Consider the following 26,470-nt stretch of genomic DNA (forward strand, 5'->3'; position numbering starts at 1 on the left):
GCCTGCATCTCTCGTTGCGAACTCCGGTCCGAACTGTCAGGAACCTCGGGTCGGCTGTGTGACCTTGGCCCGACACCGCCCCTCTCTGTGCCTTGTCGCCTCCTTCCATTCAGTCATCTCAGTGTTGGGAAAGCCCGTCTTAGTCTTAGGGTAGCCCCTGGGTTTTTCCCAGGGTTGTGTGACCTTGGACAGGTGCTGTTCCCTACCAGCGCCTCAGTTTTCTCCCCTACGGAACGGATGATTGAAGAACCTTTGACATTGCCCGGGAAGGGGAGATGTGCCAGTTTTTGCCCCAGGACGTTTGCGTTCACCGTGTCCTGCACCTGGCGGCTTCTCTCCCAGGTCTCCATCTGGCTGGCGCTTTGTTGTCATTTTGGGGTCTGTCTTGAGATGTCTCGTTGCCCCCTCCCCCCCCAAGTGAAGACTTGCTCCAAGTCCATGACTTCCTGTATCGCACCATCCTGTGTTCATTGTCCCATTTCTCAGCATTAAACACAGAATTGAGTATGGCGGGTGGTCATCTCTCATGGAATCAGGCTGTTGAGGGTAGGAACCTGGTGAATTCACCAGGGAGTCCCGAAGCACGGGTAAGAAGACACTGTTGCCGTGAACCACCAACTTCCCCCACTACCCAGGATGTTCTTTGTTCTTCCCTGCCCTGGGTCAAAGGTGGCCTTTTTGAGCAGTGCTCAGCCCTTTGCCCACTGCCAGACCAAGTGTAACCTGTTTGTTACATTGTTGACTTAAAGTTGAGACAGTGTGGAGGTTAGGGACCATTTTGGAACTTCATCAACCCTGACTGTGAGCCCCAGGCTCTTTTGGGTGAAGGGCCCAGAGAGAACCAAGTGGTACTGGGTTCACCTACTGCCTGGGGACCTGACAGCCCAGGTGGCAGAAACAGAGTTGCTCTTTGCAGGGAAGTGTTGCCTTTGTTGCTGGGAAATTGTTACAGAGGAAGAGCAGTGTGTGCCCCACAGCTCTTAACAGTGTTGTCAACTTTGTCTCTTCCCAACAGGCCGTTAAGGAAGAAGGGCAGGATCCTGATGAAATTGGCATTGCCTTGGAAGCCACAAGCAAGAAGACAAAGAGATTCGTGAAAGGTATCCACTTTAACTTTCTGCTGCTTGGGGTAGCTACAGCAAGAGAGCTTATATAGAGAACTGTTTTTTTAGCCTTCTTCTAGCCCTTCAAGTCAGGAGAGCTCCTTTGGCCCTCACTGTCCTCCATCTAACAGGTTGCTTTTCCACCAGCTAACGTGTAAATGTCAGTGTGCTGCGGAGGATTTGTAGGTGCCAAGTAAAAGACCCGTGGCTCATCGGTAAAGAACCTGCCTGCCCAGGCAGGAGATGTGGGTTCGACCCCTGACTCAGGAAGATCCTTTGGCAGAGGGAAATGTCAACCCACTCCAGTATTCTTGCCTGGAAAATCCCATGGACAGAGGAGCCTGGCAGGCTGCATTCCATGGGATCTCAAGAATCGAACTTGTCTTCATGACTGAACAACAATTAAAAACATTACAGCTTTCGTTTCTAGGATTAAAAAAGAACTAGCGTAAGGCACAGTCTTAAAAGCTGCCCCGGCTGACCTGAGCAACCAGATGCACCTACTTGTCTTCCTGGTTCAAAAAATAGGACTTAAACCAAGGAAAATGACAGCAGGCAGAGACCCAATAGAACCCAACTTCTTTAGGGTCCAAAATAGGTTGTTGGAACATTTGCATGTTTTACTAGTGTGATATTTTGTTTTCAAATCTAAATATAATTCATGTAAAATTCACATTTAAAGTGTATAATGCTGTGCTTTTTAGTATACTCACAAGATTATGAGGTCATCACTACTCTTAGTTCTCGAACATTTTCATCATCTCAAGAAGAATCACCTATCCCCCATTAGCAGTCAGCTCCCACATCCCCCTGCCCCCAGCAGTATCTAATTGAGGTTTTGTCTCTAAGGATTTGCGCATTCTAAACATTTCATGTAAGTAGAATCATACAGCATGTGACCTTTCATGTCTGGCATCCTTCACGGAGCATCGTGTTTTTAAGGTTTATCCATGGTATAACATGTATCAGTGCTCCTTTCCTTTTTATGGTTGACAGCAAAAGCTTGGGAACCTCACTAACAGTGGTTCTCATTTTCAGAGTTTACTGTGATAAGGATGGTATAATTTGCAACTCCCATACGATGGGCTCGTTGTCTTGAAGGGTGCTGCACGAAAGTTTTTACAGCTGTCCATGTCCCATTCACCTAAAAAAGTGCTAATTTCAGGCAGTGGGATACAGCTGCTCAGAAAGTAGAAAGAAAAGACTTTGTCTTTTCTGCAACTTCTATTTATATTTTTCACAGCTTTTTCTAACAGGATGACTTTTCCACAACTCAGTGAACTGTTTAAATCTTATGCACATATTTTGAAAGGTTAAATTTTTGAGTTAGGTTACATTTAAAGGGGTTTACATTTAAAACACTGGTATCTTTTCAGTGCTCGTGAAACTGCCTGTATTTCAGCAGAAGACATGGACCGTTGAAACAAACCAATCATGAGGGATGGGTCTACAGCAGGAAACATACAGATAGCCTGTTTGTACTTTTCTGTTAAGTTACCCATATCTGAAAATTTGGTTTTGAATAGCTGAAAGTTTAAACTTTTTTGTGTGTAGATGCTCATTTTAAACTGTGAGGTTAGGCTTATTCATCAGAATGATTTTGGCTCCTATAAGGAATCTTTGAATCGTTAGAAAAACTTAGTTGACTGCTTCCAATACATGTCTGAATGGGTTAAAGCATAGGTCAGCTCAAAGCTACTTGGAGTTAGCATTGTGTCAGGGAAGCCTTGATAATAATTACTTTTGGTGTAAAGTGAGTGTACCAGTACAGGTTGGGGTTAGAAAGGCACTGGTACCTTTCTTTTTCACAGAAGTCCCCAAAGCCCAAGATCCTGGGGCAGAGAACAGCTCCTCCAGGTTGTAGAGCTAGTGTGTTTTCCAGAGGGGTCTGGGCATGTGGTTAGTTATACGAAGTGCTAGGTCCTCATGGTGTCCTGGTTGAAAATTAGGTCCTCAAGGTTACTAGGCATCAGCCAATGGATTTCCAAAGTCCGCCACAAAGTTGGACTGATTCTGGGAATTCGTGAGTAACCACTGCCTTTCAAAAGTGAAAGGAAGCTGAACTTTGAAAGTTTCATTGCAAGTCAGAACTTGAGTCCTTTTCCCCAACTCATCTAAATGGGCAGAATTGCTGAAAACTGGGTGTGTTTTGAAAAGATCATTCTAAATTAGGTTACATTTGGGATTAAAATTGGATAGTCTGTGCCATTCCCCTGTTCTGTTCCCCCACCCTTCAGTTTTTAGTCAAGACCCATCCCTTGGGATTGGGGTGCAGCCTGTGTGCCCAGCGTTTATCTTTGTCGCTCCCACTTAGGGTGCTTTCTGGTGAGGTTTTTTTGGTCTGCCTCTCTCCTGTTTACCTTCTTCATGGGCACTTCAAGCTACTGTTTGAGGCTTGAGAAATTGGGTGCGGTTATCAAGCATTTTAAATAGTGTGTTTCAAAAGGATATGCCCAGTTCAGATATAATGGGAGGTGGGACAGCTCAGTTTTTGAGTCCCAGCTTTGGAGCAGAACCAAATTCTCCTGTCAAATGCAGATAATAAACCTGCTGGCATTGTGAGGGGTATTAAATAATGTGAAGAGCGCAGTGTGTAATAAAACCACATTTCTTGAGTAATCATTGATAATAATGGGAAATGAAATACTTAGGATATTGCAGTTGGCATCTTTAATAAATGATTGAGGTTTCTTCAGACTCAACAAACATAGAGTTATGGTTGTGGAGGGTGGGGTGTGTAGGGAGAGCGATGGAGTGGTGGTTTGGGATCAGCGGATGCAAACTACCATGTATAGGTTGGATCAACAAGGTCGTACTGCGTAGTGCAGGCAGCTGTATTCAGTATCCTGTAATAAGCCATAATGGAAAGGATGTGAAAAAGAATATATATATGTGTGTGTATAACTGAATTATTTTACAGCAGAAATTAGCACAACATTGTAAATCAACTAAACATCTATAAAATAAAGACTGAGGCTTCTTAAGTTGCAAAACTGGCATGCCACAGCATTTTGCAGACTCAGCAATGTTGATAGTTGAACTTTGTGGTAGGGTGCTGTCCTTCGTGTTACTGTGTGCTGGGCAGCATCCTTTGCCGCTGCCCACTACATGCCTGTAGCACTGCCCGTCGTAACACTAAAAATGTCTCCAGGCATCACCCTGTTGCAGCCCACATCCCCACTGACCCCCCCATACTGGCCTCCCACATGTAAACATACGTGCCATGGTTTGCGATTCTTGGGGATATTAGTCTGTATACGCCCTTTAGAACAGGTCACCTTTGTTTTGCACGTCCTAAGGGGAATTCTAGAATATAGGTATGTACATTTTTAAAGCTGTTGATAACAGGGAGCCCAAAGATTTTACTTTCCTTCTAAGAGTTTCCACTTTCTTTTCCTTCCAGCCCCATTGGGAATACCTGGCATCGCTCTCAATAGTCCTTTTGCATTCGCAGAGCCCAGGGTGAAAATAGACTTTATGGTAGCCTTTGCCTTTTTGCCTTGAGTGGAAAAAAGCTTCTGGGCTGAAGAATGTCAGAAAGCCAGAGGCTTGATGCAATGGGGTGGAGCAAAGGGGAACTCACAGGTCTGTTGTCCAGCACACACTCTTAGGGTGTAGTTCTTTGGGTGCTGTATGGACATGACTTTTTTAATTTAATCATTGGGAAATGCCTGTTTTTATCCTTTGCTCATTTTTGTTTGAGGATGTTTGTGTTAGTGTGAAGTGGTTTGGAAACCTTTTGAAGCTTTGGCTATTTTGTTCAGAATCAAAATACTTTGATGGTATTACAGAAATTCTAGATCTTACGTTCCAGTTGAGACAAAACTGTACGTGATAGACGAACAGTCACATTCAGCTTCCTTGTATCATGTTCTCACCAAGACTGAGCTGCGTCGTCCTGCAGAAGCTAATTACAAGGCCAGAACCCAAGTGCTCTCTGACTGAACAATTTTTCTGTTATTAGAACAAAAGGCAGAAGAGGAAGGCACTGAAGACAATGGCCTAGAAGAAGATTCCAGAGATGGGCAGGTAGATGCCATGACAACAGAGGGGGCGGCAGGAGCTCTGCGTCCCGATCCACCTGGTAGTTGATGCCTTTCGTCGTCCCTCGTTACAGGAGGATATGGAAGCAAGTTTGGAGGGTTTGCAGAGTATTGACATGATGGACGTTAATGTGTTAGAAGAAACCGAAGTTGAGAACAGCGCTGCTCCAGACTTCGGGGAGGATGGCACTGACAGCATCCTGGAATCCCTTTGTGAGAGCAAAGACTACGTGGCCACGCAGCTGAGGGAGCTCCCGGCTCAGTTCACAGGACACGCTGTAGGTAACGCAGTTGCGGTGCAGCACGCTACAGCCCTGGGGCTCCTCACTGTTTGTGTGCGCTTCAGCCAAGACGGAACACGCTGATGGTTGGTTAAATAACACGCAGCTAAATCACCATTTGGTGTCTAAATCTTGGCGTTAAATTGCATCCATTTAAACTCAACACAGATCAGATGTTAACTAATGGATAACTTCTCTGTAATGCTGGAGAATATTTCTGTAATTGGGTAGGGGATACATTCTTAGCATAAGTCAAAAGTCTGACACTGTTGTTAAAAGTATTTTCTTTGAAAAGAAAAGAAGTTTAAAAAAACTATAGAAAGATAAGAAAACAGAAACAGTTCATAATCTCACCATGCAGATAATCCTGTTGATAGTTTAAATATGTATTCCATGTATGAGTTGACAGTTGTTAATTAAAGGATGTGAACTACAGTGAAGAAAAGTCTTTGTCGCCTAGAAGAATCCCTCCAGTTAAAGGGATCCACTGTTAAACTTCCTGTGTATGAGGGAAGACTTCAATTCTCTTAAGCAACATCATAGTGCCAGCTTTTCACTTTGTGTTTTTGGCATAAAATTTCGTGGTGGTCCTCCTGGAACTGGTTGCCAGTTTAACCTCACCACTTTGGCATGCCCAGCTGTCTTAGTTTGGTTTTATTTAAGGCATTCTAGCTTTAAACTGGAAAAGAAGTACCCTTAAAGGACTGAGCTTTAAACCTTTAAGGTCAAAAGTCACAGATTCCACACATTGCCACAGCTTTACATAGGCTAGCATGGAGCTTTGGTTTATTCTCTCTGTGTGATCCTATTGTGTGTTAATTATTTCCATAGCATAGACTTGACTTCTTGGTTAATGGAAACATCCTGGTCATAAGTTTCAAACCTGGGGTTTTCCTGGCGGTCCATTGGTTAGGACCCTGTACTCCTAGAGCAGGGGGCATGGGTTCAGTATGTGATTGGGGAACTAAGATCCCGCATGCTGCATGACCTGCCTTTCCCACCCTGCCCCCAAAAAAGTTTCAAACCTAAGAAAAAATCTTTAGGGAGGGATATTTTTGTATTTCACTTAAAAAGTTAGAAAGCTTTCAGATTTAATAACCTTTAAGATACTAGTTTTCCTTTAGCATGCTGTGCTGTGCTTAGTCACCCAGTCGTATCTTTGTGACCCCATGGACTGTAGCCCGCCAGGCTCCCCTGTCCATGGGGATTCTCTAGACAAGAATACTAGAGTAGGTTGCCATGCCCTCTTCCAGGGGATCTTCCCAACCCAGGGATTGAACCCAGGTCTCCCACATTGCAGGTGGATTCTTTATCATCTAAGCCACCAGAGAAGCCTAAGAATACTGGAGTGGGTAGCCTGTCTCTTCTCCACGGTATCTTCCTGACCCAGGAATTGAACCAGGGTCTCCTGCGTTGCAGGCAGATTCTATACCAGTTGAACTACCAGGGAAACCCTTTGTTTAGTGTAGTAGATGATAAAAAGAAAACAAGTTAAATATTTGTTTTAAAGTACACTAGGCGAAAGTGCCAGGTTATTGTTATTTTAAAATAATTGCTACCAAGTAAAATCAGGAATGTGGAGTTCACTTTCCCTTTGAGTCAGCTTTAGAAATCTGAGGCTGGGTAGTGTATACTGACCACCAGTGTGGGGAAACTGCCTGGAGAATGAATCTGCTCATTCGTTCAGTTGGTGCTGCCAGAGTGCTGTCAGAGATGCTGGGGCTGCCTAATCCTGGAGCGGGCCTAGAAACAGGGAGGCAGGTGATCAACAGAGTAACATCGTCCCCCCCTTTACCCACGGTTTTGCTTTCTGAGGTTTCAGTTACCTGTGGTCAACTGGGGTCTAAAAATATTAGATGAAATAAACAATTCTTAGTTCTGAATTACACGCCATTTGGAGTAGCATGATGAAACCTTGCGCCATCCTCACCGGGACAGAAATCATGCTTTTGTCCAATGTATCCATGGTGTGTGTACTCCCTGTCTGTTGGTATGGAAAAACATGGTGTTTAAGGCCTGATGCTGTCTGAAGTTTTAGATAGCCACTGGACTTTGGGGACATATCCCCTATGGCTAAGGGGCAGCCACTGGGATCCAACAGTGGGTTTGCAGATGGTGTTTGGCATCGTGAAGAAAACAGATCTGTAGGTGGCCTGGAGAGTGGTGAGGTGTGGGCCTTGGCACTCATAATTCTGTCTCCGCAAAGAGGTCTTGGCGTTTTTTCTTTCAGGTTGATGGCGAAGGCTTCGAGAACACTTTGGATGCTTCATCATTGGACTTCAAAGTGCCTCCGGTAGGTTACTCTCTGGTTCTGCATGGCTAGAAACCTGACATGAGTGGTGAATTTTCCACAGTGAAAAAGAATGAGTGTGTGTGTGTGTGTGTGTCTGTGTGTGTGTGTGTGTGTGTAAACAACCCATTGTACTTTGGTCCTGAGGGATGCTTAGCATAAGCAGGTGAGCTAAATTGTCAGGGTCAGGGTTTGCAGCCTAGTGGGCATGGTGTTAATGACCAACGAGAATGTAACCAGAAGGAAGAAGTGCAAGTGATTGGGTTACACAAACACTAGAGGGCTTCCCAGAGGAGTTTCTCTGTCAGAGTTGAGGTCTGGCGAGCCATTCAAATTAGCCAGTTGAAAGGGTAAAGAAGACTTTGGGGCCTGTTGCAAGGATGGACAAAACAAGGTGGAAGCGAGGTGGAGGGCTGCAGAAATAGGTGGGCTGGACTCCCAAAGCGCCGGAGCTAGTGTCTTCAGTCCAGGGTGGAGTTAGGGAGAGCTGTCCAGCAGGGTGGAGAAATGGTTTTGTTGACACGTTCCAGTTACACATAAAGTTCCATGTTGGGAGAGAGATTTTTCTCAGATCTGGTGTGATGTCTAAAGCAGTCATCTGTGTGATCTCTGCCTGGACTGGGAAGTTGTTGCCAATTGCAGAGGCCTAACTACAAGGGGGGATTGGACGGGCTAACATTAAAGTGCTCTGTGAGTTTTGTCTTTTCTTTTTCTCAATAGGATATTGAAGAACCTCTGTTGGAGCCAGGTACTGATAAGAGAAACACAACAGTTATGGTTTGAAAGTCTTCCCACTTTTCTTTTAAAGCTGTTTATATATATTAAGCTTTTTTATGGTCTTATGAATTATTTTAATGGTGGACAATCCAGATCGTACAAGGATCAGAGATTGGAAACCCATTCGTATCACCAGATCTATGGAAGTGCTGTTCTGGTTTCTGGAGGTCAGATATGTTAAGTGAGATGTAGTGATGACTTTCATCTCTCTAACCATGTAGAGTGGCATTTAAGTACTTCCCCTGCCCCACCTTCCCCGGTGATTCTTCCATGTGTTTCTACACATGAAGCAGATCTTGTATTATTTCCTGCAGTCGTTTAGATTAATGCAGTGAAGGTAGGACAAAGCGATGGTCAGGGCACTGATTGCCTGAGAAGTGACTGAATTCCAGAAGAGGAACCAGAGTTTCTCCACGAAAATTCCCAACGTGTTGGTCCCCTTCTGGACTGCATTTGTCTCCTCCGGCGGAAATTTCTGGTTTTCCTATTGGACTGTTCTGTTAAAAGAAATTCAAAGAAATTTGAAGGTCGAGCTGTCCTTGAATGGTGATCGCGTTCAATTCAGCACCTTGGACACTGGAAAAATAAGGAGAAGACCCATACTTGAACAAAAACATGAACGAGACTGTCGAGAAGCTGTCACACTGTTGTAGGTGTTTAAATCTGTGGGGGCCTTTTCTCTTCCATGTAGCATAGAGGCTTACTCTATAGTCGGAGTACAGGTAGTGTAACCAGTGTTGAGTGTGTGTACCCGCGGGTTTTCCAATCTCTGTGTAGCTAGCAGTTCTCTTCGTGTTAGTGTGGCCGCCGTGCCAGTTCCGCATTTGTGATTGCTTTATTTCCCTGGTAATTAAACCTTGTGCCATTCTATTCCTGTTAAATCCGTAGAAAATGAGAAAATACTCGACATTTTGGGGGAAACTTGTAAATCTGAGCCAGTAAAAGAAGAAGGTTCCGAGCTGGAGCAGCCATTTGCACAGGAAACAAGTAGCGTGGGGCCAGACAGAAAACTTGCGGAGGAAGAGGACCTTTTTGACAGCGCCCATCCGGAGGAGGGTGATTTAGATTTGGCCAACGAGTCAACAGCACACGCTCAGTCGAGCAAGGCAGACACCCTGTTAGCGGTAGTGAAAAGGGAGCCCGTGGAGCAGACAGGCGATGACGAGAGGACGGACTGTGAGCCTGTAGGGCTAGAGAAGCCAATTGAGCAGAGTAGTAAAGCCTCAGAGCACACGGAAGCCTGTAGCGAGGAGGCCGCGGAAGCGCCCCCGGAAGCCTCAAGCCCGGACCCCGGGGATAGCAAAGAAGACGTGAAGAAGTTTGCTTTTGAAGCTTGTAATGAAGTCCCTCCGGCTCCTAAAGAGTCCTCAGCCAGTGAGGGCGCTGATCAGAAAATGAGGTTTGTTTTTTCTCAGTTTTAGACCAGACGCTATCTCCTTTTCATTGGTCGTTTAATGACACACATGAGCTGTTTTTCTGCAATTGGCCAGCCAGACTGATGCAATTGTAGTTTACCTCTAAAGAATGTTTGATTTCTCTTTGTGTATTTTTAATGGGTGATTTCAGTTCCTTTTGTTTTCCTCAACCTGCTATGGTTGTGCTCTTAAATTGTTAAGTGTTATCGTCAGCTAAATAGAATTGATTTTTAAGAATCTGACATTGTATTGGGGGGAGGTGAGATTTCCAATATAAGCTTGCAAAGGTTCCTGTTAAAATTTTATTTCTGACTAATTTTCTGGTAGGTATTCAGTCTTAGCACATACCATACTTTTGATTTAGTTCTCTTTTATTTTTTCTGTACGAGTAATACTAACTTTTATCTCTAGCTCTTTTAAGGAAGAAAAAGATATAAAGCCAATCGTTAAAGATGAAAAAGGTATGATTCAACTTACATGTCAGGGAGTCACCTTCGGATCTCTTATTTTGGGAGGGAGGGGTCTGCAGGAATCCACAATTTGGATCCAGTACTTGGTTTTTTTATGGATTACGGAAATTAATCAGCTAGCTAATTGTATCTTGAGAGACTAATTTTTAAATGTTGGTGAGCTTCTGAATGTATGTTTTTGTTGAGACTCATTTATGGAATGGTGAAAGTCCTTTTATAGGACAGGTATTTTTCTACCTGTAAAATGATAGAATTTTAGAAACTGTTATCTTGGTCATGAGCTGATCATTGAATGCCATTTCAGTTTGTAACTGACATAGGTGTGATTAATCCTCGAGTAAGAAAATTCAGTTTTGTGATCTAGATTTTTCATTTTCTGTCCCATGTGTTGGCAGTAATTAAATTCTTGAGTCAGAGGAATCAAGGTTGGATTGCGTTAGGGTTTAAGAGAGGGCTGCAGTCTCAGGAGGCCAAGCATAATCATCTCCCTCCTGCAGGTCGAATCAGCAATAGCTCTGGAAGGAATCTGTGGGTCAGTGGACTGTCTTCCACAACTCGGGCAACAGATCTGAAGAACCTCTTCAGCAAATATGGAAAGGTACGCTCCCCTAATGTGCTGCCACCCACCTGGGCTTGGCATATAGGTTCTCATTTCCAGTTGGGGGAAAAGAAATAGACAAGAACAAAAACTTGGAGGTGAGTGGAACCTAACCAGTTGTGGGTAGTAAACCTTGTCTCCTGGTTGAGAGTGGATGACAGGCGGAGCAGACAGCTTGTAGGTGCTGCTCAGAGAAGGTGTGTAAAACTACAGTCTCCGTGTCCCTGCTGTGCTTTCCAGCTTCTCTTGAACAAACTGTCTTTTAGCCAACACCAAACTGGAAACTGGGACTTCCCTGGTGGTCTAGTGGTTAGGAATCTTCCTGCCAATGCAGGGGACACAGGTTCGATCCCTGATCTGGGAAGATTCCACGTGCCGTGGAGCAACTAGAAAAAAACACTGGCAGCTGGCATGCTGAGTTTCTTCCCCTTAACAGTAAGTGAAGAGTTGGTCTCCATATATCTTCTAGCATCTTAAGTACATAGTTGGAGAATTTGAACAGGATGGTGGCTTAAAAATAAATCAACTCCTGGTCACGGTGGCAGGAGGAAAATATTACAATTCAAAAACTTCTGAGAAACATTCAAGAATGATTCTGTTGTCATGGAATTAGCTAATGAAGCAGTCTCCTGGTCTCCTGGGGGTCCGTGGTGGGTGGGAGAAGTCAGCAGAGTACCACTCAGCAGCAGGAAGTGGCAGGGCTTCCAGGTCGCTGTGCCATCTTGGCTGCCTGGTCATCATTCCTTTGCTCAGGGCTTTGTTCCTTGATGAGAAATTAGGGACTGAAGCGGACAAGACCCTGAAGAAGCATTTGGAAGGACGTAGAATGCTACTATGCCAAAACCTATTTATTCACTTACTTACAGTCAGGCACTGGGCTTCTCTTGAGGATTCACTTGGTAAAGAATCCACCTGCAATACAGGAGACTCTCGATTTGATTCCTGGCTTGGGAAGATCCGCTGGAGAAAGGATAGGCTACCCATTCCAGTGTTCTTGGGCTTCCTTTGTGGCTTAGCTGGTAAAGAATCCGTCTGCAATGAGGGAGACCTGGGTTCAATCCCTGTGCTGGGAAGATGCCCTGGAGAAGGGAAAGGCTACCCACTCCAGTATTCTGTCCTGGAAAATTGCATGGGGTCTCAAAGAGACATGACTGAACGACTTTCACTGATTGTAAAGCTGAAACAGATAACAAGGCATTGTTCTAGGTCTTAACATCTGCTGGAAAATAACTTACTGCAACATGTCATATGTATGCATTTTTAAGTATATTGAAGATTACTGTCTGCCATCATTGTATGGTAGAAGGACCTAATTTAGACTTGGAAGGTGGACTCAGTGATTATCACTGAGGATGTGATGTTTAGGCCAAGACCTGAGTGTTGAATGTGCCTGGCCGTTGGACCAGGGCAGCAGGACTCAGGAAGGCCCTGCAGTGGAACTGGGCCCTGGAACTGGGTGTGCAGACAGAGGCTTGATCTTCAAGAAGCTTGATGGCTGGGGGTGGAATCGGGGAAGGGGCGCCGACAGGGAACTGGGCGCTTTCTGTGCTGTCTTTTTTCACTTGGGCTTACCTGCCATCAGAAGTGATGCCTTGGCATGGCTAATTAGTTGGATGGAATGCTCAAATGACCCAACCCCTCACTTTGAGGAGAGGGGAGAAGGCAGAACTTCATCTCTGATGTGAGAACTGACATCTGTGTCCCTCTCAGCAAAGGCTCTTTCCCTTTTGGCCCTATATGGGGTGCTTTGGATATATCGGGGCTTCCCTTTGCAGGCTGGGCAGTGGTTCTCTATCCCTATGTGGAAAACCATGAATGTCAGGGTCTGCTGGGACCCTAGGAAGCATGGGTCCCCTCACCGTCTTACAGCTGGATACAGGAGGTCCAGAGAGGAGCGAACTTGTTCTCATTGACCAGCTGAGTCAGAGGAGGTCAGAGCCAAAGCCCAGGCTCACGTGTCTCAGGCTCTCTGTGTGTCCCAACCCTCATTTCGAATGTCCTTTGGGAATATTTACATTTGACACGAGCATTGGTATAGTGGGCTTTAAGTCTGTCGTCTTGCTTTGTGCCCTGTTTTTTTTTTTTGGTGGGGGGGTGGCTTATACTTGTTGTATCTGCTTGACTTTGCATTATGTGTTTTTGATGATATATGGCTAATTAGCTGTATCTGGTATATGTGACTAGTTTGCATTCTGATTCCTTTCATTATTAGAGTTTTTTCTTGTGTCTTGATGTGGGCATTCATTGCAATGAACTTTCCCCTTAGAACTTCTTTTGCTGCATCTTGTTGTATTTCTAGTTTCATTTGTCTCAAGGTTACTGAAGTTGTGGTTACTGACGTCTGTCTTTAGCTTTTCTTATTTATATTGTCACTGTGAGAGTTGATTTTGTATCAAAAGCAATTGTATTTTGACAGGTCAGGATTAATTAGAAGTACTTTAATAAATCCTTGCAAGGAACAACAATTTCAGAAAAGTGCAAACAAGTAGAAATAATTCTGATGATCAATTAATTGCAGGTAATTTTTGACACATAGTGTGGTTATTTTTATGAGAAAATTAGAGTACCCTTTCTCATGAAGGTTGTTGGAGCCAAAGTGGTGACCAATGCCCGCAGTCCTGGGGCTCGGTGCTATGGGTTTGTCACCATGTCAACATCTGACGAGGCCACAAAGTGTATCAGCCATCTCCACAGAACTGAGCTTCATGGAAGGATGATCTCTGTTGAGAAGGTAAGGCCGTCCTTGCCACTGGAACTTGCAGGATTCACAGGCCAGAAGACCTGGTCCCTGAGCCATTTCTGTCTATGTTGTGTTTTAGGCCAAAAACGAACCTTCTGGGAAAAAGCTGTCTGACAGAAAAGAGTGCGAAGTGAAGAAGGAAAAATTGTCTAGTGTTGACAGACATCATTCAGTGGAGATCAAAGTTGAAAAGTAAGGTGCTTTTTAAAAACCTTTCTTTTGGGAGGATGCCAAGTGGCAGCCACAGGGTCATCAGCTCCTCATTTAAATCTCAGGTGGTTCTTGCATCTTAATATTCATGTTCAAATCACTGAGCCAGTGATTTGCTGTGATAAAGAATCCGCCTGCCAATGCAGGAGATGAGGGTTTGATCCCTGGGTCAGGAAGATCCTCTGGAGGAGGAAGTAACAAACCACGAAGTAACAAACCACTCCAGTATTCTTGCTTGGAAATTCCCATGGACGCAGGAGGCTGGCAGGCTGCATGCAGTTCATGAGGTCGCAAAGAGTCAGACACGATTGAGCACAGCATAGAGATTTATGTTCAAACAAGTTATTTATCTGTTGAAACAAATAACAGACTGAAAGACCTTTTGGCAAGGCAGATTTGAACTGAGTGGGTCCACTTACACGGGGAGCCTTTTCAGGAGTAAATAACGACAGCACTGTGGAGCCGGAGTTGATTGAAACTGCAAATGTGGAACCATGTGGATAGGAAGGGCTGATTATGAAGTTAAAAGTTGACTTTTGACTATGTGATGGATCAGTACCCCAAACCCCACATTGTTTAAGAGTCAGCTATATTTTTACTTCATTCTTGACATTCTGAGCTGTTGCACGGCCTTGCAAACCTTGAAATCTTTCCTGATCCACATTGATTTTTGTGCAGTTCTTATATTTTATCACAGTAACTGCAGAAGCCCAGCTTTCCAAAGCCAGTGTTACCCAAAGGAGTATAGCCTGATTTCATATTGAGATGAGTAACCAAAAGCTCCTAGTTCACCTAGCATCTGACATAAAGTGAATATTTGTCTTCAAAATTTAAAATATCCCAGGGCACTTGTGAGTTGACCCATCCTGGTGTGCCTTGAACTATAGTTTGGGAACTGCAGGTCTGAGGTACTATTTTTATAAAGGAGGTGATCTGCATCTTTAATCAAGATGAAAACAAGGACAGATCTTTCAAAGCAGGCATTCCCTGTTGATACTTTTATCAAAACAGTAGGTTTATGTCTTTTGAGGAGGTAGACTGTTGATGTGCCTGACAGGGTGCCTTTCTCAGAAGGTAGAGTATCTGCCATGAGTTTGTATTGGCAGCACAATTTATGTTCATTTCTAGGTCCACTTACACTCTAAAAGTTGAATCCTTTGCTGAGAATGTTAGTCTTCTGTAATTCTTTTCTTCTCCTTTTTTTTTTCATGTAAGAAAATTTATGGTTAAGTAAACATGCTTAGGGGCAAAATTATATTCATAAGTTAAACTTAGTTTTTAAAGATGTTCTTGTTGATCTTCATTGGAAATGAAATAGCCAAATTGGAATTCATAAACCCTGGAGAAATGCATGTCAGGTGAGCCTTTTTGTATTAGAGGTGAGATGGTAATTTTATCGGCAACTTCTTCTAAGAGACACATCCCGTCAGTGGTGCTAAAAACCAATTCTGGTAGAACACGGGAAGCCACGGGGGCAAGGAAGGGAGTGCAAGCCCCCTTAGTGAGCCCTTGTCAGGTGGATTCCACAACCAGTGGAATGATGCTGTGAGCCCTGTGCTCTGCGTGGAAGGAGGCGCAGCTGGGAAAGGAGTGGAATGGGCCTGTGGCAAGCAGGGGCTCTTCCCCCTATATAGGGGCACTTAACTGGGTGACAAACTTAAGTTGTTTGAAACCAAACTGCTCTCACATAGGTGATGTAGGAGCATTTTATAATTTGATTTTAATCTTACTCTTTCTTCAGTGGACACCCTTGTTGACCTCTCGTTTTGAAAATTTCTAGGTTTGGTAATCAGCCTAAGGGACATAGAGAAGCTTTTCCTGAAGAGGGGGCTGGTCTTGGATGAGTTTTTATGAAATTGCCATTTCGAAAGTGCACTCAGATGTCAAGTATAACCCCACTACCCAGGGCTGACACTTTTGGTGTATATATGCATCTAGTGTTTTAGAAATTGCTTTTTAGGAAATTCCTTGGTCCAGTGGGTAGGACTCTTGTGTTTTTACTGCCAATGGCCCAGGTTTAGTCCCTGGCCGGGGAACTAAGATCCCACAAGACACACAGCGCAACCAAAAAAAAATAGAAGAAAAGAAATCCCTTAACTTTGTGATACTGAGAAGTCCCTTTGTGTCTAGGAGGTGGCATGTGAGTTTGGAAGAAGTAGGAGCCATCTCCTTTCAAGATGTTTCTTAGGTCTGCTGGGAGGGAGAGGGTTCCCACACCAAGAGTGGAAGAAGCATGTCAAAGGCGCTTCCTGGGGACTTCTCTTGCAGTCACATAGTGACCAGGAAGCAATCTCTAGTCTGTCAGAGGAGAACCAGGTGAATAACAGAGGACTGGGGTGCAGCAGGTGAAAAGACCCACATCTGTGCAGTGTGTCTACACAGCTTGACGGGCAGAGCGTGGGTTGGAAGGTGTGATAGAGCAGCACAAGGACCATTCTGCTGTGTCAGTCTTAAGAAACCTAGAGCATCGCTGGAGGGCGTCATGGTTATAGGGACATGCATGTAAAGCCAGCAGAGGCGGAGCCACATGATTGACAATAAAGGCATCCGTGGTGGCTGTCTCAGGGTGCAGACTTGAGCTGTATCTATAGTGTTTTGTGTTGTACATTACAAGCATTTAGAGTGAATGGTTCCAATTAAAGATGACAGCTTCATGTGTGAAGTTTAGGAGGAGGGAAGGGTGCGCTGCGGGGCACCTGGGAGAGGACTCCTTGGGCCTCCCATACTCTGCCTGGTTGGTGGGAAGAGAGGGCAGGGGGTGCCTGTTAGCAGGTCTCATGGGGCCTGGTTTTCCCAGCCTGGACCCTAGCATGCAGCGGGCACTCAGTAAGCATGGACTGAGACGAACACCAGTAGAGGATATGGGAGACATGTTTGAATGGCAGCCGTGATGTGTTTGACTGCTTAGCGGGAAATTGCCTTCAGCTGAAATAGCACTAATGGTTTTCATGTTTGCTGGCACATCACATGGCATTGTCCCTCCCCCAGAGTGTGGTATGCAGGTGGTCTGGGTGGGAACCACTGCTCCATGCGGCAGGCACCACCCATCCTTGTGCTGAACCTCCATTCGGTTTTACACTCTACTTACTGGGAAAAGTGTTTTTTTCCTACAAAAGATAAAAATAATATTCCACAAAAACAAAAGGAAGCATTTGAAATTAGTCTTTAACAGGCTTTTTAATACAGTTGGAATGTTTCTTGTGTCTGCTTGTGGGTCTGTTGATGTACTGGTGCATTTAGCCTTTGGGAAAAACACCCTGTGAGCCTTCAGTGTCATGCAGCAGGTTTCTAGGTGTAGCAGGGAATTTCAGTGGGAAGGGGCTGTATCTGAAGAGGGTATTATCTTTCCCATGGTTTTCAAATAATTCTATCCCTTTGACTGCCAGCGGGCAGATTTGCTGTGTGTGGAAGTATGACCTGCCCCTGAGGGACTCTCAGGAGCTCAGGTATGGTAACTTTGTTTCTTTGTACACAGAACCATCATTAAGAAGGAAGAGAAGATGGAGAAAAAGGAGGAAAAAGAGCCTGAAGACATTAAAAAGGAAGAGAAAGATGAAAACGAGCTGAAATCAGGACCTGAAAATCGGTCCAGAGTCACGAAATCAGGTGATGAGTCTGTTATGTGTTGACAGGACGGGAAGAGATGGCAAGGGCAGCGAGTAGGCGTGTGGAGCGAGGGCCCAGCAGGTGCCCTTTGCTGAGCTGAGCTGTGTACAGGAAGCGGTGAGAGCACCAGAGCCTCGGTGATGAAGTGGCTGAAGGGAGTTTGCAGATCAGAGATCCGGAGCTTTCCTGGTCAGGGTCTGTGTTTGTTGGTGGCTCAGTGACCTGGGTATTTGCTTTCCCTGAGTCTCTGGCAGAATAAAGTGTGGGATTTGCAAGAGCCAGGTGTCCTGGGTTCCTGTGACTGATTCCGTGAGATTCTGCTCTTCTGTCATCAAGTTTTTCCTGCATTTATGTTAACACTAGGTATAGTTTAAAAAAAAAAAGAAGAAAAAAACCAGAAAACGGAAACCTCAGAGGATGTACATCCATTGCACCATTGCAGCAGCCACACTTGGGGCACTTCACCTCAGTTGTCATTTTATTAAAGTTGATTGTGCTCTGACCTTTGGGTTTGCATGAGTCCACAGAGCACTTTGTTGAAAAAATAAAACCAACGTGTGCACCCTCCCCCCCCCCGCCCCAAATAAACAAAACCCAGCCAGCTGGAGCCTAGGAATTTGGTACAGCACATTACAAGTTACATCTCAAGTGTTTGGGATACTTTGCCAGCAGTTTCAAGACAGGCATGTTTTTTAAGATGTTCCTCAAGTATTGTAAATCCCTAAATCAGTCATTGTTGGGGTGGTTAGAGCCTGCTAATTGTGTCGTTGAGGGAAAATCAGTTTGGAAGCCTTCATTGTGGGAGATGAATAAAGGGAGCTCACCCATCTGGCAGGGCGCATGAGCCCGCAGGCAGCGTCTGACTTGGAATATGGGGCCCTGGGTTGTGCAGAGCTTCCCAAGATGTGTGGGCGGAACACACGTCTAAGTGGGTTCACCTAGAAGCTGCTGGGGTTTAGTGTGGGGGTGAAGGAAGCCCACAGGTGGCAAATGTTTGCACCCATATTGCAGAATGCACTTTGATCCTCATTTATGCCGTAAGAATCGAACAGATCACCCCAGATGAGTAAAGGCCAGTCGGGGGACACTAGCCACCTCACACCTAATGTTGCCATGTCAGCAGCGCTTTTTATCACATCGGAGAGGCGAGTGGGGGCACCAAGGCTCCAGAGCTTAGCAGCAGTCTGTGGAAGGTGTGTCCAGAGCCCCCAGTCAGCCTGGGGCCCACCTGTGGTCGGGGAGGGAGGGTGTCGACATGCGTTCATAGACGGTGTGTTTTTCCTGAAGGAAGCAGAGGAATGGAACGAACTGTTGTGATGGATAAATCCAAAGGGGAGCCTGTCATCAGCGTGAAAACCACAAGCAGGTCAAAGGAGAGAGTGAGTATTGCCCTTGCCCTCTCGAGTCCAGCCGGTTCCAGTGACGGTTTAACAACCACATTGATTTGTGTTAGGAGAACAGCGTTGTTTCACCCTTGAAATGTTAAGGTTCTTTGAAATACTTAGGAGACATGTTGCTATTAATAACTAGACTGTGCACAGACACGGATTAAGTTCTGAAACTTAGTCTGAAACAATCCTTAACTGTGTTTGTAGCCCATAAACGTGTTGACCCTTTGCCAATCCTATTACTCTATACCTAATCTTCCAGGAGAGTTGATTTATGAACTGGATAGAATGGGCAAGGCCTAGGGCTTGTCAGGCTGGAAGGCAGGTTCTGCTCATTTTCTGTAGCTGTTTTTCCTAGTTTTTTATTAGATTAACCAAAAAGACAAGTTGAGCCCACCTGCCTCTCTTCCACGATCAGAGTGAGCTCCGTTGCCTATGTGTCCTGCACCACAGGACAAGCTTATTGCTTCTTGTTTTACTTTTTCTACTCTGGCAAACTGAACCCTTTGCTTCCCAGCTGAAGGTTCTAACTAAAACATGAGCGAGGAGAGCAGTTCCCTTTTAGTGAGTATAGAGCTAGCAGTGTTCACCCAAGAGCACTTTATGATGTTGAGGCTTAATTTTGAAATGAGGACTTGGGGTCCATAAAGCGGCAGTTCCCAATGCTGTGTTCCCCTGAGGAGAACCATAAAATACAGAGAAAAATCAAGGAAGGCCAATAATCTCACCAGCCAGATAACTCTGATGTTAAACAAAAATGTAAACTTGATGAGAAATACAACTAGTACAGAAAGAGATGAGGTAAGCAAAGCGGAAGCCTCCACTCTGCATGGGCCCCTCTCAGCGGCCAGTGCACCCGCCACTCACATATCTACACGCACAACACCATGGGGCCTGGGCTCCTGGGACTTGGAGCTGTGCACATCGGTGCTGTCTTGTGGAGCTGTATGTATGGGACAAAAAGGTCGGCTTTAAAGTTCAAGTTTCGAAGTGATTATAGATTGTTAGGAAGTTGTCAGAGATAGTACAGAGGTCCCAAGAACCTACCCGGTGGTTCTGTCCCAGTTAACTGTGTGGAGGTGGGGCAGCACCAGGATACTTTGTCACCAGTGTAGACCTGAGTCCTGCCACTTCAGTCCACACGCATACCTGGTCCCTCAGCACAAAGATGTCCTCCTGGACACCCCTGTAACGTTGCCCCACTCCACCAGTCCATCCCCAATGCTGGAAGCCTGTAAGCGGTTTTTTGTCACCAGCATGGTGTCCTGAGAATGTGTGTGAATGAAATCATACAACCATGACCTTGAGATTGGTCTTTGCCCTCAGCATAGTATCCCTGAAATCCATCCAGGTGTGTGTGCAGGGGTGTCCTTTTCCACATAAAGCTTTCTTACTGAGCTGTGGATGTACCGCGGTCATTTTGACCAAGTCCTCTGCTGGCGGACACTGGCTGTCTCCACGTCCCCTCTGGATGCAGCATTTGTGGGTATACTATTTGTCAGGGCAGGTCCAGAGCTGCAGACACATTGTTTGTTGTGGTAGATGCTCATTGAGTGCCCTTCAGAAAGGTTATGGAGGACACTGGCATGTGCCAGGCCACTAAGAAGTGACTAGGGCAGGCTGTGGACCCGGGAACCCAATGTGAGACACAGACCTCTCCCCCCGCCACTGCCATGCCACCCTCCCCACCAGATGACGTCTGTACCTCAGGATGCAGGCCGTCTGTCCTTCCCTCCTCCAGCCTGCAGTGTGTGCTCAGACTCCCAGTTCTGCCCTCCTTGCAGATCATTGCTGTGTTTGGGGTTGTGAACCTGTCCTTGTAATGAGCGTGGACAGGTCTCTGTCCCCTCCTTTTTTTTCCCTCTTCAGTAAAATGTTTGGTTATGACCTTTGACTTTCTTTTGGATTGCTTTGTTTTTCATTGATATTTTGCCCCTCTGTGAGCCAGTTAAGACTGCTGAGGACCTTTTTAAAAAATGTGTCCCAGGCTCCTTCCCTGGGAATTGTGAGGCAGTGGGTCCACAGGAGGCCCTGGGTTCTGAGTTACACGAAACCCTCCAGGAGAGGCTGGCTTGTGGCCAGTGTGGGAGCCCAAGCCTTGGAGAGCCTCAGAATGGAAGTCATTTGTCAGTGTTTCCTGCCTTCTCCCAGAAATGGAAGAGCACAGAAGTGCCCACAGTACTCTGCTTTACTGTGCTGGTTTACACTTGTGGGCCTTTGGCTTGCTCTGTATGGAGGCCTCCTGCCTGAGCCCTGAACCAGCAGTCGAAGGGTGACCCCACCGAGCAGAGTGATTGCTGCCCTGGCTTGTGCGCCTGCCCTATGCCTCTGGGGAGCCTGGTTTTGTTGCAGATAATGCAGAGAGCTTGGCTCTGCGATTCCAGAGAAACTGCTTGCTGAGGTTTTACCCTACTCCTTCTCTTTCATTAATGCCCTTTGCAAGATTTGAAAGCAAGGCTGTAGCACCCAAACTCAGGCAGTGTGAGGCAACCTGTGCTGGGGCCTCCCTGTAAACCCCAGGGGACCCAAGGTTCTTAGTCTAGTCCAGACATGCTAATTTCACTTGCCTCGTATATTTGTCATCATCAGTTCCCTGACATTGATAAGCCAGTTTTGGTCAACAGAGCTCAAAGAGTCAGGATCGCAAGTCGGAAAGCAAAGAGAAGAGAGACATCCTGTCGTTTGATAAAATCAAAGAACAGAGGGAGCGAGAGCGCCAGAGGCAGCGGGAGCGGGAGATCCGAGAGACAGAGAGGCGGCGGTGAGTGGGGTCTCTTCTCGGGGGGATTGCCCTTCCTCCCGAGCCAGCCGCCTGGGCTTGCTGGCCGCCTGCTGTCCGTGCTGCACCCGCCCATCCCGTGACGTAGTCGTCCCAGCATAGTCATCCAAGGCTGTTTCTGCTCAGCAGCATCTCCTCTGGCTGAAGTTGTGCCCTGGCCCAGGTAGCACGCATACCCAGGCCACCTGTGGCTTTGACAGAGGAGGGTCTCTGGGGTCGAAGATCACCAGCTTCTCCAGTTTGCTTTTCTAAAATAGTGTGACTTTAGCTTCTGCATGTGGGCTTTAGAAAGTCAGAGTTTCTTGACCCATTTGAAGATGTTTCACTTCCAGCTGGCTTGCCCTTGGTGTAGAGCCTTCCCTGGCGCCCTGGGAGCGAGTGAGGAGAGCAGGGGGGCATACCCAGCTCCCTCACCAGCTCCTATGTGTGGTGGCCAAGGGGCAAGACCTGTGATTCTTTCACTGGTGCCTGGCTTTCTCCTGTCCCCACACCGTCTTAGGTCCCTTTCAAAATGCCATATGTTAAACGTACACCCTCGGAGAGGGAAGGGGTGACAAAAAGGAGCATGAGTTGCGTCTCAGGGAGAGTGGCTGTCATCCGTGTCTCCAGGGTTTTATCTGCTCAGGAACTTCAGGGTAGTGGTTATCCTTTGCTTTTTTTTACTTTTCTGCCCTTGTTTACCTGTGGTTTCATTCTGGTGCTCTTTGAGCAGGTCCTACTGGTCTGGACCTGAGGCTCTGTGTCCACTCGCCATCATCCCTCCCTCCCAGCTCACCCTGGTTTTGCTAGTTGGAGAAGGGGAAAGGATGGAGTTTGGGGTTTCTGGACAATCAGAGCCGTTCAAGGGGCAGGTTGGAGCCTGTGAGGGGGTAGCCAGGTCACATCCAGGAGCTTGATGTGTCCAGGCTCCCTCCGAGGACCTCAGTGCCACCATGTGGACTGGGCGCCACCATGTGGGAAAGTCAGGGTGGCCTTCCTGTGTCTGCAGAGAGCGTGAGCAGCGGGAGCGGGAGCAGCGCCTGGAGGCCTTCCACGAGGGCAAGGAGAAGGCGCGGCTGGAGCGGGAACGCGAGCAGCTTGACCGCCAGTGGCAGCGCCTCGAGCGGGAGCGCCTGGAGCGCGAACGGCTGGAGCGGGAGCGGGAGCGAGTGGAGCGGGAGCGCCGGCGTGAGCAGGAACGTATCCAGCGGGAGCGTGAAGAGCTGCGGCACCAGCAGGAGCAGCTACGCTATGAGCAGGAGCGGCGGTCGGTGGTCAGGAGGCCCTACGACATTGGGCGGTAAGGCCGCAGTCAGAGTGGGGAGTGGCTGCGGCCACCTTGGTGTGGGGAGTCGGGAATGCTGAAGATGGACACCTGGGCAGAGCTCGTAGCTGCCGCCTCCGCAGCTAGTAGAGTATCTCCAGAGCTGCCACTTGCTGGAGGCTTGGTGATGCTCTTGCCTTGGCAGTCCTTTCGTTGGCGCTGTGGTTCCTGGGGGAGCTTGACACTGTCTAGTGGGGAGGAGACAGGCAGGCATGTGTTAGGCTGTGTTCCCTGCCATCTCCTTCGGGCTCACATGTCCTCCTGGAGTGGGAGGCACAGAGTCGGTGCTGTGGAAAAGTAGGTTGCCTTCCTCTAAGAAAGGAGGTTTCTCTCTCTCCGCCTTCTCTGAGCTGCTTAACTGACGGTCTCCCATCACCCCACCACCATTGAGCCTAATTTTTTAGTAAAAATCAGGAAGAAGATAATTGGAGACCACCCCAAATTGTGTGTAGTTCGCTGTCACCCGATCTAATTCCCTTTGCTTCTGAAAAGCGCGGAGGGAAGTTCGGTTACCATAGACAACGAGTTGGAAATGTGGTAACTCAGAATGTTGTTTCTGGAGAATCAAATATTTCATTTCACTTGCATTTGAGCTCTTGTGGGAGCTCAATACCTTGGGATCAAGGTATTAACATCCTTGTGATACAATTAGTTCACAGTGGTTCTTCTTTCAGGACTGTCAAATGAGAATGCCAGGGTGCCTTTTGGTAGTTTGGGGTTTTTAATATATCAAGTCAAAGCGATAATGACTGAATGTTTAGAGATTAGCCCTGCAGGACATTTTAAACGATACTGTGTCTGGAGAGAGCCTTCCACCTCCACCCTCTTTTTTTTTCTGCTCATTCTCTCATAAGTGAAATTTGCATCTTTTTAAAAACGAAAAACAGGCGAGATGACGCCTATTGGCCAGAAGGAAAGCGCATGGCCATGGAGGACAGGTACCGCCCGGACTTCCCTCGGCCTGATCACCGTTTCCACCACTTCGACTACTGTGACCGGGGCCGGTACCAGGAGCATGTAGCTGACAGGTCAGTGCCCCACCCCTCTCCAGCAGGGGTGGGTCTCCATCTCTTCTCATACTGGAGGTTCCTAGTGACCGCCACACGTGGGATTTAGAGACAGACCCTTGATCGGGATGTGGGAATCAGTGGTCCCTTAGGGCATTTTCGCTTTGACTCTGGGGAAGGCCTCATGGTGTATGTTTCGTGCACTGTCCTCTTACAATGGGCGGGTACCAGGCTCTGGGTTGCAAAGCTCCCTGGGGTCTCCGTGGCCACTCTTCCTTCTTGTCCCTCCCCCAGCAGGAGTTGCACTGGAGCACAGGTCTTTGAGGAGGGGAGGGCATGGCCCAGCCTCCTTGTTCTTAAGGATGAGGAAGTGGTTTAGAGAAAGGCCGTGACCCACTGGAGCCATCTGCAGGGGTCACTGACCTACATGGGGCCCGAGCCAGCGGGCACCAAGGGGGCTGACTGCAGGGTGTGGCAGTGGCCCTCTCAGGCCTGCTTTGTGTTTTAAGGGTCTGGGGGTGTAATTTTTTTTGCCAGTGCCTCTTTAATGAAGACTATCTCATTTATTAGAAAGGCAGCCCTTGGTTTTCCAGTTTAAGCATTCTTTCTTTAAGTTTCTCATTGCGCTTGCCCAGGCTGCATATCCTTGAGCCATTTCACTGCTCATTAGCTCCTCCATGAGCGAAGGGAGATGGGGGTGAAGACAGGCTGAGACACCACTCATTTATTTAATCATGGCCGGACTTGGTTTCCGATGTGTTAGTCACATGGGTCAGATCATACCAGAGGTTAAGACCACCAAGGCTTTCTTATTACCCAGTTTGTCACCAGGCCACAGATTAATTTGGCATTGGCTTCGTGGGTTGGATCTCTACTTTTGAGACCCCTGTGAGGGACTTTAGTTCAGTAAAACCTTCCTCCCCACTTTCTTAGGCTCTGACTTCACTCCTACCCCCAGGGAGCTGCCAGCCAGCTCTTTTTTCAGGCCTGTCAGTCAATTAACTGTTCTCATGTGGTGAAAGAGGATAAGTACCCCAGTTGTTGGACTCTTCCATGTGGTCTGCAGCAGTATCAGAGAGAGCCGTCAGCTGCCACTGGAATGAGATACTTGTGTTTTGCAGGAGGGAAGGTTCAAGATCAGTGATGGGAGAGCGAGATGGGCAGGTGAGTAAAAGCCAGACCTCAGGCTGGGAGCATGGCTGCTTCTGTGCAGTGGGCAGACATGGACATTAAATACATAGGGCTTGTTCATCTTATTCAATGGGAAGTGAATAAAGAGGATTGATTGTCTGCTTGTGTAGAATGCCTTCCAGTCTAGACACATGGGATGTCCCAAACAGGGGCTTAGCAGCCTGCCGGGGTCATTAAGCCTGTGTTTTAGGGCATCCCTGTCAGGTACTGGGGTGGGTGCCTCTGTCTGAGGGCCTGCAGGTACCCTAGGGTGTCAGCTCAGAGGAGAGCTGATGCCACCCCCATGAGAAAGGTGGTGGCAGTGTCAGAGTTGTGGCTGTTTAAATGGGGTCAGGGGGCAGAGGGGGTGGTGAAAGAATACATAGCGTCTCTTGCTCCCAAGATCTCTTGCTTCCAGAGCACTGACTTGGTTGGCCAGGGGCATTGAACCACTCCCAGCAGCATTGCTGGCTTCCAGGCCTCCACAGTACTGAGCTAGGGGTCTGAGGGCGCTGGCCTGCCCTAGTGGTGTAGGGGGAGCTTCCTGTCACCAGCAAGGTGCAGGTGTTTGTCGTCTTCAGGGAAGACAGGTCTGAGTGATGCCTTGGTGGACCCAGAGCCTGGGACTCTCCATGCTCACAGGGTCAGGGGCCCTCTGCTGGTCCTTCATGTGCATCAGTGATAGAGCGTTAGGGGTCCTCAGGGTTCTCAAGTGAGGAAGGGATCAAGAAGTGTCAGAAAGGGCCTGGGCATGTCCTCTTGGGTGGCAGGGTCTGCAGGTTGACCAGACCCAGAGGGTGGGCCTGCCACAGGCCTATCCAGGAACCGTGAGGCTGGAGTCGCCCTGTCCCTCTTGGCCTTCCAGCACTACTCAGACGAGCGCCACAGCCATGGAGGACCACCAGAGCGCCACGCCCGCGACTCCCGAGACGGCTGGGGCGGCTACGGCTCCGACAAGAGGATGAGCGAGGGCCGGGGGCCGCCACCTCCACCCAGGTTAGCGGGCAGGCCATGCCAAGCCTCCCTGGGGGCATCACTGCCCTCACTTGGTCCCAGCTTGGCTTCTGTGCAAGGGATCCAGGTGTATGTGCCCGCCAGGTCACCCGGAACAGTGTCAGCCCTAGGTGTGAAGGTCCCTATCGCAGGCCCTGGCTGCTGAAGCAGGTAGCCCTGAGGCTGTCTAAGGCTTGTCCCCTGTCAACAGTAGAGAAGCTTCACTCGGCCCTGTGCTCCAGAGTTGTCTAGGTGTCTTGTCAGGCTGGTGTCACAATCACCAGAAGTCTCTGCCAC

General features: G+C 47.3%; 1 protein-coding gene across 2 annotated transcripts in view; it reads left to right on the forward strand.

Annotated features, from left to right (window-relative positions):
• SAFB2 (scaffold attachment factor B2) overlaps positions 1–26,470 on the forward strand; it is a 28,876-nt gene that overhangs the window by 373 nt on the left and 2,033 nt on the right. For both annotated transcript variants that reach the window (XR_011567550.1, XM_019964384.2), the window contains exons 2-18: positions 1,016–1,100; positions 5,068–5,132; positions 5,221–5,424; positions 7,658–7,720; positions 8,438–8,465; positions 9,383–9,893; positions 10,321–10,370; positions 10,877–10,977; positions 13,559–13,708; positions 13,797–13,909; positions 17,403–17,533; positions 18,821–18,912; positions 21,546–21,682; positions 22,689–22,979; positions 23,891–24,031; positions 25,132–25,174; positions 26,046–26,176. Coding sequence is in view for 1 of the 2 variants with exons in the window: in XM_019964384.2 (XP_019819943.2) it covers positions 1,016–1,100; positions 5,068–5,132; positions 5,221–5,424; positions 7,658–7,720; positions 8,438–8,465; positions 9,383–9,893; positions 10,321–10,370; positions 10,877–10,977; positions 13,559–13,708; positions 13,797–13,909; positions 17,403–17,533; positions 18,821–18,912; positions 21,546–21,682; positions 22,689–22,979; positions 23,891–24,031; positions 25,132–25,174; positions 26,046–26,176 (2,336 nt within the window). In the remaining variant the exon portion in view is untranslated. The remainder of the gene's footprint in view (positions 1–1,015; positions 1,101–5,067; positions 5,133–5,220; positions 5,425–7,657; positions 7,721–8,437; positions 8,466–9,382; positions 9,894–10,320; positions 10,371–10,876; positions 10,978–13,558; positions 13,709–13,796; positions 13,910–17,402; positions 17,534–18,820; positions 18,913–21,545; positions 21,683–22,688; positions 22,980–23,890; positions 24,032–25,131; positions 25,175–26,045; positions 26,177–26,470) is intronic.

This window comes from Bos indicus, chromosome 7, assembly GCF_029378745.1.
Source record: "Bos indicus isolate NIAB-ARS_2022 breed Sahiwal x Tharparkar chromosome 7, NIAB-ARS_B.indTharparkar_mat_pri_1.0, whole genome shotgun sequence".
Classification (NCBI taxonomy): domain Eukaryota; kingdom Metazoa; phylum Chordata; class Mammalia; order Artiodactyla; family Bovidae; genus Bos; species Bos indicus.